General features: G+C 45.2%; 1 protein-coding gene across 1 annotated transcript in view; it reads left to right on the top strand.

Moving 5' to 3' along the window:
• The window catches only part of vps9d1 (VPS9 domain containing 1), a 132,194-nt gene that overhangs the window by 81,084 nt on the left and 38,930 nt on the right, over positions 1–12,180 (top strand). Inside the window, exon 13 of the mRNA XM_038806367.1 lies at positions 986–1,070. Within this exon, the coding sequence (XP_038662295.1) occupies positions 986–1,070 (85 nt within the window). The remainder of the gene's footprint in view (positions 1–985; positions 1,071–12,180) is intronic.

Here is a 12,180-nt window from a genome sequence, read left to right as displayed (position 1 = left end):
ATGTCACCCTGGACTGCTGCAGGGTGACTGCCTTCATGAAGCTGGTGGTCTTCCTGGTGGGAGGAGGTTGTTCCACTATCAGCAAAATGCTTACATCCCTTTAAAATGGCCCATAATTGGGACATTAATTATGCAAATCTGCTACTTTCCTCCTTGGAGCAGGTGACCAATCTGCCTTGCAGCCCTGCTTATCACCACTGCTGGGAATCCTCCCTGGGTAGGACAGTGACCCTGAGATGACCTGACTACATCCACTGCATCTCTAAGACTGCTTACTTCTGCCCCTCCAACATGCCTGACTCTGCCCCTGCCCAGCTCATCTGATGCTGAAACCCTCCCCTATGACTTCTTACGTATAGACTTGACTATTCCAACAGACCCTTTGATGCCTTACATCTTCTCTATCTTCTGTAAACTTGACATTGTCCAAAGCTCTGCTGCCTGTGTCTTAACCTGCATCATCTTCCATTCATCCATTGCACAAGTGCTTGTTGACCTATATTAGCTCTAATTAAGCAATACCACAATTTTAATATACTTACCTTTGTTTTTACATGTCTCCTTGGCCTTGCTGCTCACTATTTCTGTAATCTCCTCCAGACTCGAGCCTCGATTTCTGTTCTCCTCTGTGGCCTCTTGAAAAATCGCCAACTTAATCACTCATCATTGATAATAGTGCCTTCAACTACCAAAGCCCTCAAGCTCTGAAATTCCCTCCCTGAATCTCTCTGCCTCTCTTCTCCTCTTTTATGGTGTCTTTTGTAACCTGCCTCCAGTCTGTTTATCTTCCCTAATATTTGCTTATGTGGCCCGGTATCAAGTTTTGTTTGATAAAACTCCTGTGAAGCCGCTTGGCATTTTACTATGTTAAAAACGTTATATAAATGCAAGTTGTTGTTGCCTCATTAGTATCTCTCTCGTCCAGTACAAACTTTATTTATGATATAAATGTAACAATTTATATTATTATTTTGTATTACTGTAGTAAGAACGCTGCGTCTTATCTGCGAGTGTGCTGAACATTACTGCAATTCTAAGGACCCTGGTGCCCTGCATGTTACTTCTGCAATGTAAGTATTGTGTTTGCAGTTTCATGGACTTTTATAAAGCAGCACATTGCTCAGTAATCTACTAATGACTTCTTGTTAGATAATCTTCCAAATGCAATTTACCTGCTCGTTGTTGCGCAATTTGTTGTTGATTAGTTTGACCAGTGTTGTACATTTTATTTTGATGAAGGCTCTAATCCGTGTCCTCAGTCCGCAAACCTGGAAAGGTGCCTGCACCCTCCTCTACAATAGTTACTGTTTGTGCCTTTCCTCCACATCTCTTTTCTCACCATTCCAGTGATTGTAGCCAGCCTAACTACCACCAACATTGATCGGAACTTGTCGCACTAACCTCTGGTTTAGCACACTGGGCTAAATCGCTGGCTTTTAAAGCAGACCAAGGCAGGCCAGCAGCACTGATCAATTCCCATACCAGCCTCCCCGAACAGGTGCCGGAATGTGGCGACTAGGGGCTTTTCACAGTAACTTCATTGACGCCTACTCATGACAATAAGCGATTTCATTTCATTTTGATGCTCACCAAATTCTCTAGAAGATTCAAAATTTTGTTTGCAAACTTTTCAAACAATCCCTGCCTTAACCCAAGTACTTGACACTCCTACCTCTGCACCACACCCCCATCTCACCACTTCATGCTTCCTCACTTTTCAGTGTAAAATCCCAACCCCTTTGACTGTTAGACATGGAATTTCATGCTTCTGTTAAAATCACTGTAGGAACTGTTGGCCTATATTTGTATTAGCATACTGCAATTCCATAGTTCTCATTCCATATTCAAATGTTTATACACTAAGAAAAATCCACAATAGTTTTGAAATACTGCACCATTGCTTATAATGCTACAAACTTTTGACATGCTTTTATGGCAAATTTTTCCATTGTAAGTACAGACATAGGAATATATAATGAATATGTTAAAAATAATAACAGAATGTATTATTTTAAATCGTAATTATACTTTACCCTGCACCCTTGCTTCATCTGAAGATTAAAGTTGGTCTTTTGTAATGCCCATGGGAGATTGGCATTAAAAGTATTGCAAATCATTTGCCTTTCGGCAATTGTTTCAATTAGAAATACCTGCATCCAATTTTACAATGCAAAATATAAATGTAAGCTTGTCGCACTTTAATTGCACCCTCTGAGTAATGATGGGGTTGCAATGAAATAGAGTACATTTACAGTAGCTCTACCTTCTGCTATTGGTTCATCCGGTAAGATAAATGAAGGCATGTTCTTAAATTGAAAATTGTATTCGGCATTTTTCTCAGCAATTAGATATGGGGGAAATTTTTTAAATGGCTTATCCATCTGTTACATGTTTCTATATATTTGAGTTACTATGTAGAATTTTATAGCACTGAGACAGATCATTTGCTGAACAGGTTTATACTGATGTTTATGCTTCACCCAAGCCTCCTCCTACCTTAATTAATTGGATCCTATCAGCACAGCTTTCTATTCCTGCCCCTTTATGTGAAAAGTACATTTGCTTTCTCCTTCAAATCTGATAATTGTTTAATTTCAGTTCTTAAATTATATATACTGCCATTATCAGTCACTGAAGTGATGGCCTTGCTTTTGGTAGCTGAACCTGTAGAAGCATTGGAAAGGGTGCAGAGGAGATTTACCAGGATGTTGCCTGGTATGGAGGGAAGATCTTATGAGGAAAGGCTGAGGGACTTTAGGCTGTTTTCGTTAGAGAGAAGAAGGTTAAGAAGTGACTTAATTGAGGCATACAAGATGATCAGAGGATTAGATAGGGTGGACAGTGAGAGCCTTTTTCCTCGGATGGTGATGTCAAGCACGAGGGGACATAGCTTTAAATTGAGGGGAGATAGATATAGGACAGATGTCAGAGGTAGGTTCTTTACTCAGAGAATAGTAAGGGAGTGGAATGCCCTGCCTGCAACAGTCGTGGACTCGCCAACATTAAGGGCCTTTAAATGTCATTGGATAAACATATGGACGATCAGGGAATAGTGTAGATGGGCTTTAGAGTGATTTCACAGGTCGGCGCAACATCGAGGGCTGAAGGGCCTGTACCGCGCCGTAATGTTCTATGTTCTTGCAGTGAAAAGATTTGTACAAAGGTGAATCAGACTTGTACAGGAGCTGCATAGCAATCGGTCAGTTAAACATCGAATGGTTTTGGAGTGATATTGACCTGAGGGTTAGAGTAACCAGAAAGAGGCAGTAGTGACCAATGCAGAGCAGCTGAAACATCACACTGCTGTAGCGGGGCCCCATGAACCAATACTAGGGTTTGCAATTGTCCACTACAATGCATGATGATCACCGGTTGCTCTCCATATGTAAGGTTGAGAAGTTATAGGAAATCTTATAGAATCATTCAGTATTTGAGAATTTTTAGTCAAGCAGCTGTAACTATGTACTACCGAGTGCCAATGGTCTGGTGAATACACTGTGCTTGCTAAACTGTAGGGTAGAATAACATGATCTCTTCCAACATGTACCATGCACGCAGAATTCCCCATATTAGAATTTTTGTCAGAACTCTTAGTAATGGTATACTTGTTTTCTTAATGATACACCTAGATTTTCTTTTGCATGGAATTGGATTCGTTTCCTGGTCCCACACAGATATTTTAATGACTGGTTGAAGGGTTTGTATTTTGACTGCTCACAAAGTTAGTATTCTTTCTGTATGTGGAAAGCCAACCATTTCAGATAATTACTGGTTCGCGCATGTATTCCTTTCAGATCATGTGGAGTTCTAAATATAAACACAAGTTTTTATTCCAAATTTGATCAATGTTAATAAATAAAATGCTGGAATAATAATGTGATTGTATTTAGAGGTTGTTTTGTTCTTGCTGCCTTTCATTCTCCTCCCCTTTCTGTTGTTGCTTGACTACTTTTCCTGGTGGCATTTGTTTATTGCTGGAGTACAGCTGCTGGCCGCCCTCCTCTGTCTTGCCCTGCTTCATCTACGTGATGAGTATTAACAGATGTTTCAGCTCTAAGAGTTGTGACAGCAGAGTTTTCTCCTGTCCCTGCCTGATATCAGCACATGGCCCTTTGGTGGATGGAATTTAACCCCCCATCGATTTTGGCAGAAAGAGTCCAGATGGTGAAAAATATTCTCCCAAGGTTTTTGTGTTTGTTCCAGTGTCTCCCAATCTTTTTTTCTGAGGCTTTTTTTGGTAGGGTCAATATGTTGACATCTACTTTTGTTTGGGCGGGTAAGACCCTTCTGGTTCGTAGGACTTTTTTGCAAAGGAATAGACAGTCAGGAGGTTGGCACTACCTAATCTGCTGTGTTATTACTTATCGCAAACATTGATCAGGTGCAGGGGATTGAGTGTGCGATAGAGTGTGCACGTGTGTGAGAGAGAGATGGGCCAGCCCCAGCACCCCATGGAGGCTGGATAAGGCCTTCCTTGCCTACAAGGCATTCTGTAAATGGATATCACAAGCCATAGACGGGTATGATACCAACAACCAGAACCAAAATGGGGAGGTCTCACCTTCCATGTTCTGCGAGGTGCTGAAGGCAGATAAGGGGAGAAATTATGGCATACAAGGCGCGCAAGGATAGGAAAGAGAGCGCAGCTAGGAAGCAACTGGTCGACTCCATACTGGAGCAACTGGGAGCAGAATCGGTGAGGGTGGAGGAGAGTTCCTGCATAGGGACATCTCTCCAAGCCATAGTCACAACGCACTCCCATCCTGTCCAACCAAGTACTCCAGAAGCCAAGTAGTGGTAGCCAAGCTCTGAACATGGTATCAGATGAGACAACACTTCGGCCTGACCAAAATGTCCACTATGGCTCCATCTGCAACAACCACAGGTTTATGTCTACAACAATGGATACCACCCTCAAAAGGTGGAGACAGGACAAAGGGACACTGGCAGTTGGACATATACACAGACGACAGTATACGAACCCTGGAGGAACTCACGGAGAGGTTCCAACTACCAAAAAGAAACAAACTGAGACACATGGATGTCAAAAACATCCTCTATGGGGAAACGACGATGTACCCCCAGTTACCAGGTCATTCGCTATTGAGCAACTGTTGGTCGGGGGCGACCTAGGGAAGGGGAACTGTGGGAATCTCTATGAGGGACTGTCAGAAGAGGTACACTCCCACCTGGATGAGACCAGGGAAAAATGGGAGGAAGAACGCGGCATAGAATTAGGGGAGAATCCTGGATGGTAGCATACACAGGGTGAACTCCACCCCCACATGCGCAGGACTGAGCCTAAAGGTGGTGCACCGAGCGCACCTAACTAGAATCTGAATATACAGGTTTTTCCTGGAGGTGGAGGCCAAATGCCAACAGTGCCAGGGAGACCCAGCCAACCACACCCACATGTTCTGGGCCTGTCTGGTTCTGGAAGACCTTTGAGACAATGTCTAAGGTTGTGGGAGTGAGGGTGGAGACATGTCCAAGTGTTCTGATCTTTGGGGCCGAGCAGCCAGAACTCTTTATGGGGAGAGTGGTTGATGCCCTAGCCTTTGCTTCCCATATTGCCTGCCAAAGAATCCTGCTCAGCTGGCAATCGGCAGCAAATCCAAAGTGCAGACTGGCTGTGCGACTTGGCGGAATTCCTCCAATTGGTGAAGATAAAATTTGCCATCTCGGGGTGGGAAGAGGCCTTCCACAGGACGTGGAAGCCATTCACCGACTTGTTTCAAGAATTGTCCGTAGCCAGTAGACCGAGGGGGGAGGGGAGGGAGACAAGGATGAGCCACAGAACGTAAAGGAAAATAAAAGGAGGGGGGGGAGGAAGGGGAGATGGTGGTGGGGGGGTGGGGGGGAGGGAGATGGTGGCGGGGGGGGGGGGCGGGGGGAGCCACAGGGGACGGGCCAGGGGGCACACAGGAAACCAGAGTGAACATCAAGAACACACCAGTTAATATACATTCGGGCCACACTAGGGAGCACAGCAAAGGCAGATGGCAGCCACAGAGGGAGTGGAGATAAGTGTATGTAAATATGGATAATGATCTTTGTTTCTGTTTCCATTTTCGCTCTTTGTTTTTTCTCTTCTGTAATTTTAATCTTTCCTCTGTTGTGCTTGGTTATGCAACTTGTAACTTATCTGTCAAACCGTGTTAGGGACCTGGAGCTGGATGAACTTCGGATCATTCGGGAGGCAGAGGGGGTTATTGAGAGGAGTTATAGGGAGGTAGTCACACCTCAGGTAAAAGAAAAAGGAAGATGGGTTACAGTCGTGCCACGTGCTAGCGAAGTGAGAAATAAGGAGAGAGAGGGGTTGAACACGTGGCTACAGGGATGTTGCAGGAGGGAGGGTTTTGGTTTCCTGGATAATTGGGGCTCATTCTGGGGTAGGTGGGACCTCTACAAACAGGATGGTCTTCACCTGAACCAGAGGGGTACCAATATCCTGGGGGGGAGATTTGTTAGTGCTCTTTGGGGAGGTTTAAACTAATTCAGCAGGGGGACGGGAACCTAAATTGTAGTCCCAGTGTACAGGATGTTGAGAGTAGTGAGGTCAGGGATAGGGTTAAAAGTTTGAAAGAGGGCACCGGCAAGCAAGACGCTGGTTTGAAGTGTGTCTACTTCAACGCCAGGAGCATCTGGAATAAGGTGGGTGAGCTTGCAGCATGGGTTGGTACCTGATATCTCGATGTTGTGGCAGTTTCGGAGACATGTGTAGAGCAGGGACAGGAATGGTTGTTGCAGGTTCCAGGATTTAGATGTTTCTGAAAGAACAGAGAAGATGGTAAAAGAGGGGGGGGGGGGGGTGTGGCATTGTTAATCAAGGAAAGTATTACGGCGGTAGAAAGGACGTTTGAGGACTCGTCTACTGAGGTAGTATGGGCCGAGGTTAGGAACAGGAGAGGAGAGATCACCCCGTTGGGAGTTGTCTATAGACCTCCGAATAGTTCCAGAGATGTAGAGGAAAGGATTGCAAAGATGATTCTCGACAGGAGCGAGAGTAACAGGGTAGTTGTTATGGGGGACTTTAACTTTCCAAATATTGACTGGAAATACTATAGTTCGAGTACTATAGATGGGTCAGTTTTTGTGCAGTGTGTGCAGGAGGGTTTTCTGACACAGTATGTAGACAGGCCAACAAGGGGCGAGGCCACATTGGATTTGGTACTGGGTAATGAACCCGGCCAGGTGTTAGATTTAGATGTAGGTGAGCACTTTGGTGATAGTGATCACAATTCGGTTATGTTTACTTTAGCAATGGGCAGGGATAGGTATGTACCGCAAGGCAAGAATTATAGCTGGGGGAAAGGCAATTATGATGCTATTCGGCAAGATTTAGGATGTATAGGATGGGGAAGGAAACTGCAGGGGATGGGTACAATCGAGATGTGGAGCTTTTTCAAGGAACAGCTACTGCGTGTCCTTGATAAGTATGTACCTGTCAGGCAGGAAGGAAGTTGTCGAGCAAGGGAACCGTGGTTTACTAAGGAAGTTGAAGCACTTGTCAAGAGGAAGAAGAAGGCTTATGTTAGGATGAGACATGAAGGCTCAGTTAGGGCACTTGAGAGTTACAAGTTAGCCAGGAAGGACCTAAAGGGAGAGTTAAGAAGAGCGAGGAGAGGACATGAAAAGTCGTTGGCGGTTAGGATTAAGGAAAACCCTAAGGCTTTCTATAGGTATATCAGGAACAAAAGAATGACTAGAGTAAGATTAGGGCCAATCAAGGATAGTAGTGGAAAGTTGTGTGTGGAATCAGAGGAGATGGGGAAGCGTTAAATGGATATTTCTCATCAGTGTTTACACTGGAGAAAGACAATGTTGTCGAGGAGAATACTTGGGTTCAGTCGACCAGGCTAGATGGAATTGAGGTTCACAAGGAGGAGGTGTTAGCAATTTTAGAAAATGTAAAAATAGATAAGTCCCCTGGGCCAGATGGGATATATCCTAGGATTCTCTGGGAAGCCAGGGAGGAGATTGCAGAGCCTTTGTCCTTGATCTTTATGTCGTCTTTGTCGACAGGAATAGTGCCAGAAGACTGGAGGATAGCAAATGTTGTCCCCTTGTTCAAGAAGGGGAGTAGAGACAGCCCTGGTAATTATAGACCTGTGAGCCGAGCAAGTTCAGTTACTAGTGGTGTACCGCAAGGATCTGTTTTGGGGCCACTGCTGATTGTCATTTTTATAAATGACCTGGAAGAGGGTGTAGAAGGATGGGTTAGTAAATTTGCAGATGACACGAAGGTCGCTGGAGTTGTGGATAGTGCTGAAGGATGTTATAGGATACAGAGGGACATAGATAAGCTGCAGCGCTGGGCTGAGAGGTGGCAGATGGAGTTTAATGCGGAAAAGTGTGAGGTGGTTCACTTTGGAAGGAGTAACAGGAATGCAGAGTACTGGGCCAATGGCAAGATTCTTGGTAGTGCAGATGAACAGAGATCTCGGCATCCATGTACATAAATCCTTGAAAGTTGCCACCCAGGTTAATAGGGCTGTTAAGAAGGCATATGGTGTGCTAGCCTTTATTAGTAGGGGGATTGAGTTTCGGAGCCACAAGGTCATGCTGCAGCTGTACATAACTCTGGTGCGGCCGCTCCTGGAGTACTGCGTGCAGTTCTGGTCACCACATTATAGGACGGGTGTGGAAGCTTTGGAAAGGGTTCAGAGGAGATTTACTAGGATGTTGCCTGGTATGGAGGGAAGGTCTTACGAGGAAAGGCTCAGGGACTTGAGGTTGTTTTCATTGGAGAGGAGAAGGCTGAGAGGTGACTTAATAGAGACATATAAGATAGTCAGAGGGTTAGATAGGGTGGACAGTGAGAGTCTCTTTCCTCGGACGGTGATAGAACATAGAACATTACAGCGCAGTACAGGCCCTTCGGCCCACGATGTTGCGCCGTCCTGTGAAACCCCTCTAAAGTCCCTCTACGCTATTCCCTTATCGTCCATATGCCTATCCAATGACCATTTGAATGTGTTTAGTGTTGGCGAGTCCACTACTGTTGCAGGCAGGGCATTCCACGCCCTTACTACTCTCTGAGTAAAGAACCTACCTCTGACATCTGTCCTATATCTATCTCCCCTCAATTTAAAGCTATGTCCCCTCGTGCTGGACATCACCATCCGAGGAAAAAGGCTCTCACTGTCCACCCTATCTAATCCTCTGATCATCTTGTATGCCTCAATTAAGTCACCTCTTAACCTTCTTCTCTCTAACGAAAACAGCCTCAAGTCCTTCAGCCTTTCCTCATATGATCTTCCCTCCATACCAGGCAACATTCTTGTAAATCTCCTCTGTACCCTTTCCAACGCTTCCACATCCTTCCTATAATGTGGCGACCAGAACTGCACACAATACTCCAAATGCAGCCGCACCAGAGTTTTGTACAACTGCAACATGACCTCATGGCTACGAAACTCAATTCCCCTACCAATAAAAGCTAACACACCGTACGCCTTCTTAACAACCCTCTCAACCTGGGTGGCAACTTTCAGGGATCTATGGACATGGACACCGAGATCTCTCTGCTCGTCCACACTACCAAGAATCTTACCATTAGCCCAGTACTCTGCCTTTCTGTTATTCCTTCCAAAATGAATCACCTCACACTTTTCTGCATTAAACTCCATTTGCCACCTGTCAGCCCAGCTCTGCAGCTTATCTATGTCCCTCTGTAACTTGTAACATCCTTCTGCACTGTCCACAATTCCACCGACTTTAGTGTCATCTGCAAATTTACTCACCCATCCTTCTACGCCCTCCTCCAGGTCATTTATAAAAATGACAAACACGAGGGGACATAGATTTAAATTGAGGGGTGGTAGATGTAGGACAGATGTCAGAGGCAGTTTCTTTACTCAGAGAGTAGTAGGGGTGTGGAACACCCTGCCTGCAACAGTAGAAGACTCACCAACTTTAAGGGCATTTAAGTGGTCACTGGATAGACATATGGATGAAAATGGAATAGTGTAGGTCAGATAGGCTTCAGATGGTTTCACAGGTCGGCGCAACACCGAGGGCCGAAGAGCCCCTACTGCGCTGTAATGTTCTATGTTCTATAAGCTGTGGAAACATTTTTTTTAAAGTTTGGTTTTGGATGTTTGTACCTATTGCGCAATAATCATGTTTGTGTGGTTGAATTCTTAGCATGGTGGTTTGACACAGCTCCAGGGTCCCAGGTTCGATTCCCGGCTGGGTCACTGTCTGTGCGGAGTCTGCACGTCCTCCCCGTGTGTGCGTGGGTTTCCTCCGGGTGCTCTGGTTTCCTCCCACAGTCCAAAGATGTGCGGGTTAGGTGGATTGGCCATGCTAAATTGCCCGTAGTGTCCTAAAAAGTAAGGTTGGGGGTGGGGGGGGGGGGGGGGGTTGTTGGGTTACGGGTATAGGGTGGATCCGTGGGTTTGAGTAGGCTGATCATGGCTCGGCACAACATTGAGGCCCGAAGGGCCTGTTCTGTGTTGTACTGTTCTATGTTCTAATGTTTCTTAGGGATTCCATCAGTACTCTTGGGAGGTCAAATGGGTTCCGTGGTTGGAAAAGTTTGGGAAACCCTGACCTGGACTAACCTTTCAGGACTGAGGGTGTGTTGCAATATTGGAGGTGCCATTTTTGGTGGAACATTTAACCCAAAGTCCTGGCTGCCCTCCAGGTGGTCAAGAAAGATCCCATAACAGAGTTAGCCCTGGTGTTCTGACCAATATTTATCCCTCAATCAACATCATAAGATCAGATTGCCTGGTCATTTACACATTGCTCTCTGTGGGAACTTGCTGTGTGCAATTGTGTTGCTGAGAACATAAGAACTAGGAGCAGGAGTAGGCCATCTGGCCCCTCGAGCCTGCTCCGCCATTCAATGAGATCATGGCTGATCTTTTGTGGACTCAGCTCCACTTTCCGGCCCGAACACCATAACCCTTAATCCCTTTATTCTTCAACAAACTATCTATCTTTACCTTAAAAACATTTAATGAAGGAGCCTCAACTGCTTCACTGGCAAGGAATTCCATAGATTCACAACCCTTTGGGTGAAGAGGTTCCTCCTGAACTGAGTCCTAAATCTGCTTCCCCTTATTTTGAGGCTATGTCACCCAGTTCTGCTTTCACCCGCCAGTGGAAACAACCTGCCCGCATCTATCCTATCTATTCCCTTCATAATTTTAAATGTTTCCATAAGATCCCCCCTCATCCTTCTAAATTCCAACGAGTACAGTCCCAGTCTACTCAACCTCTCCTCATAATCCAACCCCTTCAGCTCTGGGATTGACCTAGTGAATCTCCTGCACACCCTCCAGCGCCAGTACGTCCTTTCTCAAGTAAGGAGACCAAAACTGAACACAATACTCCAGGTGTGGCCTCGCTAACACCTTATACAATTGAAACATAACTCCCTAATCTTAAACTCCATTCCTCTAGCAATGAAGGACAAAATTCCATTTGCCTTCTTAATCACCTGTTGCACCTGTAAACCAACTTTCTGTGACTAATGCACTAGCACACCTAGGTCTCTCTGCACAGCGGCATGCTTTAATATTTTATTGTTTAAATAATAATCCCGTTTGCTGTTATTCCTACCAAAATGGATAACCTCACATTTGTCAACATTGTATTCCATCTCCCAGACCCTAGCCCATTCACTTAACCTATCCAAATCCCTCTGCAGACTTCCAGTATCCTCTGCACTTTTCGCTTTACCACTCATCTTAGTGTCATCTGCAAACTTGGACACATTGCCCTTGGTCCCCAACTCCAAATCATCTATGTAAATTGTGAACAATTGTGGGCCCAACACGGATCCCTGAGGGACACCATTAGCTACTGATTGCCAACCAGAGTAACACCCATTAATCCCCACTCTTTGCTTTCTATTAATTAACCAATCCTCTATCCATGCTACTACTTTACCCTTAATGCCATGCATCTTTATCTTATGCAGCAACCTTTTGTGTGGCACCTTGTCAAAGGCTTTCTGGAAATCCAGATATACCACATCCATCGGCTCCCCGTTGTCTACTGCACTGGTAATGTCCTCAAAGAATTCCACTAAATTAATTAGGCACAACCTGCCCTTTATGAACCCATGCTGCGTCTGCCCAATGGGACAATTTCTATCCAGGTGCCTCGCTATTTCTTCCTTGATGATAGATTCCGGCATCTTCCCTACTACCGAAAGCTCACTGG

This window comes from Scyliorhinus canicula, chromosome 9 (genome assembly GCF_902713615.1).
Source record: "Scyliorhinus canicula chromosome 9, sScyCan1.1, whole genome shotgun sequence".
Taxonomy (NCBI): Eukaryota; Metazoa; Chordata; class Chondrichthyes; order Carcharhiniformes; family Scyliorhinidae; genus Scyliorhinus; species Scyliorhinus canicula.
Note: the sequence above shows the minus strand (reverse complement) of the source record. Positions and strands in the feature narration are given on the sequence as shown.